Source organism: Pipistrellus kuhlii, unplaced genomic scaffold, assembly GCF_014108245.1.
Source record: "Pipistrellus kuhlii isolate mPipKuh1 unplaced genomic scaffold, mPipKuh1.p scaffold_m20_p_5, whole genome shotgun sequence".
In the NCBI taxonomy this organism is placed as follows: Eukaryota; Metazoa; Chordata; class Mammalia; order Chiroptera; family Vespertilionidae; genus Pipistrellus; species Pipistrellus kuhlii.
In genome coordinates, this window is record NW_023425551.1 from 10,722,447 (window position 1) to 10,729,745 (window position 7,299).

At 37.0% G+C, this 7,299-nt stretch overlaps 1 protein-coding gene across 1 annotated transcript in view; it reads right to left on the reverse strand.

The window, feature by feature from the left end:
* LOC118705791 (triadin-like) overlaps nt 1-2,603 on the reverse strand; it is a 78,138-nt gene extending 75,535 nt beyond the window's left edge. Inside the window, exon 1 of the mRNA XM_036414882.2 lies at nt 2,311-2,603. Coding sequence (XP_036270775.1) covers nt 2,311-2,332 — 22 coding nt within the window. The 5' untranslated portion in view covers nt 2,333-2,603. The remainder of the gene's footprint in view (nt 1-2,310) is intronic.
* Nucleotides 2,604-7,299: the final 4,696 nt, after the last annotated feature.

Below are 7,299 nucleotides of genomic sequence, written 5' to 3' on the forward strand. Positions count from 1 at the left end.
AACTAGAACTCTGTAAGGGCCTACTGAGCTCTGACCTTCTTAAGTACTATGATGTGCTTGCTTGCTCTGTGATAAACGGATCAGAAGAGTAATCAGTAGATGTCATAGGCTACTAATGTGTGTTTACATTTTAGTAATGTGTCCAAAGTGGTGCAAAAGAAATATAGCAGGTGAGAGGAGAGAATATCTCAGGTTGTACCAAGGCCCTGTAGAAAAGCACACCTCCAAAAGAAGGCTAGATGAGACGCAAAAGGCGAGAATCATGAAGACAAGAAGAAAAGTGTCTGGTATTAATAGAAACAGTATGCAAGAAACTTTAGATCACCACTGAGAACGACCAAAATGCTAACCTTAAAAGTGAAGCCCTGATTTGGCAGTCTAATTATTATTTGAGAAATATGACTAATAAATCATTCCAGAAAACGATAAGAGCACATAATGGATGTTCAGATGACATAGGTCCTATGAACTGCTAAAGCCGGGGAGTAGGCAATGACCTATCACCCAGGAACTAGGTGGCATTTTTGCATTTTTAATTTATTTCTAATTCAATGATTTTTTAATGGGTGACTCCAGGAGGTCTTCCAAAAACACTTTAAACTCTCCCACAGGGAGAACATAGAAAAGTTCTATTTCATCTTGAAGAATTCTCCTGTAAAATGTCTTATCAATTAAGTGCAAAGGTCTACAGAGCATAATCTGCAGACAAGCCAAAAATGTTTTGGCCAAGTGACCTCCTGATTTAGCTGGCAGTCCTGTGCAGAGGTAGAGAAATATATTCATAGGTATCTTAGCAACGTGTGCAGGGCTAAGCAAGAAGTTTTTATAGACAGCACTCTTTAAGACAAACCAAAGGCTTTGTGACTCAGAATATCTAAGGAAGAGGAAAAAATGCTGTTTATATATAGTTAGCAAATTCTCAACTAAAATGGGTGAAGAGTAAACCTGATATTCTTTCACAGAAAAGAGAAAACACAAACTAGATTTCAGGGAACGAGCTTCTAATCTTGGCAATTCTGTGGTCTAGAAGTCACCAAACATCTGAGCTACCGTTTCTATTTCTGCCAAATGGAGATAATAATGCTGACTTCATTGAATTGTGTAAGGTTTAAATAAGTTTAAAGCCCTGAGTAATTGTTTTTGTTAATCTGGGATATCAGACTAAATGTCTCAATGGAAAGTACAGGTAAGATATTTCTCCGTATCAATACAGAAAAATCTCCAACTCTGAAGTCACTGTGTGTCCATCGAACTGTCTATCCACAGAGCCAAAACTTCAAGTTCTATTTTTTAGTTGTCTGATTAAAAACAAACCAACACAGTATTAAACTTGGAAGCTTTGAGAGCACCACCTGTCTGAATTTCTTACAGCTGTCAGAAGCAAATTTTAGATCCACCTCCCAAATTTTTACACCAACTAGAACCGGATTGTGTCTGTGTGTTCAACATGCTTTAGTTGTTTTAAAGGGACTTTTTATCTTAAGATATAAAAAGACATTTGTATATTTACATCTAAACATACATTTTACATATAATACATATGTAAAACAATTATTAGCATGGTAAAATAATTAAACATTATATGCCTTACTTGTAGTATGCACTTTTTCAGAATAAGTATTGAAATAAAATATTTGTTTTAATATAAAGATAAAATTAATCATTCAGGGGGGAAGAAACATAAGTGACTAAAAAGAACCAGAATACAGCCAGTTTTTAAATTGCTTTATTTTGGAAATCACATTGATCTGTAGTGATTTTCTGTAATTCCAAACCTTGTCTCTAGTAAAATATAAAAAAAATTTTGAAGGAAAACGTATGTCTTAAGTAGTATACAAATCTGTATGTATGTGCATTTACTCCAGTTAGAAATGAAAAATAAATTAAGATCTCTATTTTAAAATAGCTGTAAGCAAAATGCTCAAATTAATTTTTCTAAGTTGAAACACAAAATACAATGTTTTAAGTTCATTGTGGTCTCCATGCTTGCAAGCCTTGTATTTTTGCTAGGTGACATATCAGCTATGTTACATGGCCACGGCTATTTATAGAGGTGTGGGTGACACTAGTAACTAGTAGGGCCTTTGGCACAGCAGAAAAGTTTCCACACGCAAAATTCCCGAGAAACCTCTTCCCAGTCCCCCAACACACAGATCTGCCTGCCTCTCAGCTCCCAAATCCACTTCTCTGATCCCGTGTGGTGTCACCTGATCAAAACAATAAACTAAAAACAACATTTTAAGTCGGCACATTGACTGTCAATTTCTATTTGGTATTCTAGTTGATACTATTGGAAAATGGTAGCGGTACCTTCGGCAGTGATCTCAGTCATGGTGGTTCCAGAGAGGAGAAGGCAGGCCAAAAGTCCTGGGCTAGTGGCACTTTGCAGAATACTTTCGGATTCGAGAACTCTGCTGGGGGCGTTCTGGGTGAAGTGTGAGGGCTCTTGGTTTTCCTGGCTGTTCCTGCTGCTCCTTTGTTGTCTTCTTGAACTTGTCTCTTCTCTGCAGAGTTCTCCCCCTGGAAACAACCTGAGCCCTTTCCAAGCAGCACTTGTGGCTCAGGCAGGAGTATCAGCTTCGAATAAAAATAGCCTCATCTCCCTAGGACTAGTCAGTCCTTTTTTTTTTTTTTTTTTTTTTTGGCACTGGGAAACACACACACACACACACACACACACACACACACACACACAAACACACACACACATCAGCTCCCCAGCCCCAAATAGAGATAGGCAATAAAAAAAATAATAATAAAGAAATAATGGAAGAAGAAAAAGGGGACTAAAAAGTGTTGCGTAATCCCTCACGGTTTTCCTAAGATAATTACAGTTCTTGGGGTCTACATCTGAAAACATGAAATAAAGAGTTGAACGTAATCTTATCCATGATAACCCAGATTTATTCTTAGTGCCTTTAATGCTCAAAACATTCCTCTTCCCCTTATTTGGTGTGGGAAGGGTCCTGCAATGTCTAGCAGAGGCAAAGGGGAGGGTAGTCTTAAGTCATTTTCTCCACCTGGATTCCCTATTAGCTTAAATCCACTGAGCAAGTGCAGTTATTTATATAGGGCTACACTTAAGTTGCAGCTATTAAATCCTGAAGCTTCCTTGTAGGAGACTAAGACTATCCAAACACTAGTCAATAAGGAATACGTAATATGAACTTATATTAACATTTGAGAACAGGTGAATTACTCAATTTTTTGGTCACTTTAATATTTATTAAAACAAAGTATCTGAACTTATGTATGTAATAAAAGAAAGGGAAGATGACACAAAATTTAGAAATCTATTTAGTAAAATATTTCAGCTTTTCCCTACCTCAACTTCAAGAAAAATAAAATAAATTCATGATCATAGTTGCTAACAATTAGCCAGGCTGGCTGATTAATATTTCATCTTTCTACTCCTAGTCCAGTGTTAATGAGCAGAGAAATATTAAATGGTTGGTGGTTGGTAGGAGGAGAATCAAAAGGCATTGATAATCACAAATTCTAGGCAATTTGTGAATAATCAAGGCCTGACTATCCTTATCTTTTATTTTAGTCTTATATTCAACCTAAGAAATGTCTGTAGCTTAAACTTTTAACCTTAACTTTCTGCCTTAGGTTGTCAGAATCTCTTGAATTTATATGGTATTTTAAGAGATCATAAGGAAAAGTCACGGGTGTTGTTTTAATATTTGAGATTCCGAAAAGCGCTGCACAAGGTATTTCCATAGACAATGACCTTCTCCATCCATGTCAGCAGATCTGTATTTGCTGCCCACTTCCTTGCACACTGGGGAGTGTTCCTATACCAGCCCAAGAAAAACATAACTAAGTACACATGCTCAGCTCACAAAAGGGGAAGTAATTCCAGTTAAATTCATGATTTTATGTAAGATCCTCCACTCACAACCGGGCTTGGAGGCTTTTGACGAAAAGTCTGACACGTTGCCCACGAGGAAAGACTTCATTGCGGACACTGCCATTTGCAGGGGAGAGGGATCTTTACTAATTAGGCCCACCAGGAGCTGAGAAGACACAAGCTCCTTCCAGCACCCTCAGGGAAACATGGGTTGGTGTCCACTTTCTATGGCGGGGAGGATGTAGCCTAAAAGCAGAACTCGACTCACTTGGCCCCCAAGGCCATCTCTATTCATCTCCACAGTGCTTCCATTTTAAGAAAGATGGTGCTTCCATATCCATTTGTCAGAAACTTTCATAGTCTTTCACTGCATTCACTGAAGAGCTAGTAATAAATTCTATGTAACTCATTATGAATTTACATGGGTCAGAGTCTAAATAGAATTAGCTAACTCAGAGGGGAAAACACACACACACACACACACACACACACACACACACTCAAATTCTTATTTAATCAAAGTTGAAATAAGACTATAGAGCAAGATAACTAAATCCCCAGTATTTAATGGTACTCTTAAATTCCCAATCACTAATTTTATGTTATACATACTAGGGAAAAAAAGAAGAGTAAAAAAGTGTTCTAACCAATTAACATGTTTGCAGGGAAATAAGTTTTTTAAAACACACCTGTTGGATGGGTTGAAAATCTTATTAGATGTTAAAAAATCGGTATGTTTCTCATCTTGGAAAGTTATTGGAACTCTTTCAAGTTCTTTTAAACTCAATTCATAAGACATACCTTTGAGTTTCAAATGGAACTCTGTGAAGTTTTTCAAAACCAAGCAATTGACATTCTTCTAAGGATATATACCGCGCTCTTCCACACTCAAAGAATAACACATTAGGAAAAAATACATTTGCCTTTCTTCATTTTTTGTCTATATTTTTAAGAGGTAGTCATTTTGAAGAGACTTTTCCAGTTCATTGCGCTCTTTCAACATGACCTGAAAGTAATGCTTATCTCTTTTCAGCTATGATGTACTCTCTTATGTTCCATTTCTGTAAGATTGGCACTGGTAGATTTATATTGGTTTTGCATACAGGAATAACTGTTTGTGAAATTGAGGGTCCTTATGACTAGGATTAAATTTACCATTGAATCCTAGCTCTAGAAATCAGTATAGGTAGGTAGGTAGGTAGGTAGGTAGATAGATAGATAGATAGATAGATAGATAGATATTCCTAAGAGATTTAGCCTTTCCCCTAGATAACCAGCAAACTCAGAGGCAGCAGACAATAGCCCGGACCTGACTAATAATCACAAGGTCTGAACCTCTGGCAGGCTAAAGATAGCATCTTGACCTAAGTTCTGTTTCAGGTCCTCAGATCTAAGGTGAAGCAGCCCCTGGCTACCTCGTCCTGAGACCACACAAAGGGTTGTAGGACAAGCTATCCTCAAGATCTGAAGAAATGAATTACCGTAACCTCCCCAATCAGCTTGCAACAGCACCCTGAAACCCTAACCCATGGTGTCCTGCAATTTTGCCCTATATAATCCGTTACCTACTCACCAGCCATCAGGATCTTCCAGCATTGCACATTAGCTTACCATTCATAAGAAAATAGCCAATATCTCTCCACTGCGATTCTCATTGTCTAGTGCTTGGCTCTGCTAGCGCTCGGTGGACGAACTCTTTCTGCTTCATAATATATGCATACAAACACAACTGTTTCTGCCATTATTAACTGACCGAGTTTGTATAAGCCAATGGTAAATCTTGATTGTTTGTTCTCCTACTAAATGTTTTAAGTCCAGCTCCCTCTCCAACCTGTTTATACTGATCATTACTCCTTGTGAGTTTTACCAGGTGTTCTAAATATTCAAGTTAGTAGACAAAAATATTCATCCTTAGAGCAATTTTGTTTTATTTTTTTATTGATTTTAGAGGGAGAGAGACATTAATGAGAGAGAAAACATTCATCAGTTGCCTTCCTGCTGTACCCCAGTGGGAATCTGCCACCATTTGGTGCTCAGGAAAAGGCCCAAACCAACTGGGCCACCAGACCAGGAAATGTAAAGCAATTTTTAAAAAGCTGGCTACTCTATCAGTTATTACCAGAAACTAACCATTATAAAAAGGTCTATTGCACTTGGCTATGAGCGAGATACTTCACCCACATTGAATTCAAAAATATAAAAGGTTCAGGAGGCAAGCAGAGAAGTTTTGATGGTTTTTGGTTTTCACTAGAAAATCATAAAATAAAACAATATTTTTTAAAACAATTTTAAGATGGAGTAATGAAAAGGACATACTTCAGAGTAAATAGCTACCTACCATGAGTCTCTATTTCTCAAGGACTGGAGGTAGCTGAGAGAAAATAGAATTTTAAGATTACTTCTCAAGATCTTTTGTTTCTCAATGTACAGACACAAACAGCTTACATCTGATTAACTTATACATAAATTGGTGGTAAATAAAGAAATTGAAAAAAAAATTGTATAATATTATACAGTTAGGTTGCAAGTAAATATGTGGGTTATCTAATTGGGATAGAAAGTGCTCCTGCCTTGCTCTGTGTGGCTCAGTTGGTTAAGAATTGTCCCATGAACCATAAAGTCATGAGTTCAATTCCCAGTCAGGCAACCAGTGGGTCTCTCTCTCTCTCTCTCTCTCTCTCTCTCTCTCTCTCTCTCTCTCTCTCTCTCTCTCTCCCCCTCTTCCTCTCTCTCTCCCTCTCCCTCTAGATTAAAAAAAATCAATAAAGACATTTATCAAAAGTGCTCTTTACTTGGACCTTAAAATAATAATCATCAACTCTTGTGAACTTAAGTTTTCAGGTTTATTTTAATGAACACAAAGATAAATAATTAATGGGAATAAACTGGAGAAAAGGTTGGGGACAGAATATTAAAAATATAAGAAAATTTTATATTTGAGCTAACTAAGTATAAGCTACCGTTCCACTGCCTTGGTTGACATAACTACCAGGAAAGATATAGAAAAGAAAAGTGCTTTGCTTTTAGCCCTGTAGGTGAAGAAAAACTTGGCAAAAACAAATGGATAGAGAAAAAATAATATTGGCTTTTTAAACTTTAGAATGAAGATGTTTAGAAGGAAATAGAAACATTGAAAGTGAACCTGGAGGCCATTTGATTGTATTTGCTTTCATCTGACCTGGAAATTTCATCACATGACCTAGAAATTCCTCTGAAGTTTACTTGATAAACTTAGTCTTCAGAATGGCAAGAAAAGCCTCAACTGCCCTAATAGTTCATTAATCTCATTTCATCTTGAGTTCATTTTCAATTGTTTTGTGTTCTACTTGTATCCTGGAAAATCTCATTCTGTCCTCATTACTTTAAGTGGCCAGTGCTCATTTCTTTAGCCAAAGGGTGACAGTCCTTCCATAGGTTTGGCTTACCATCTGATTATTTAGAAATTG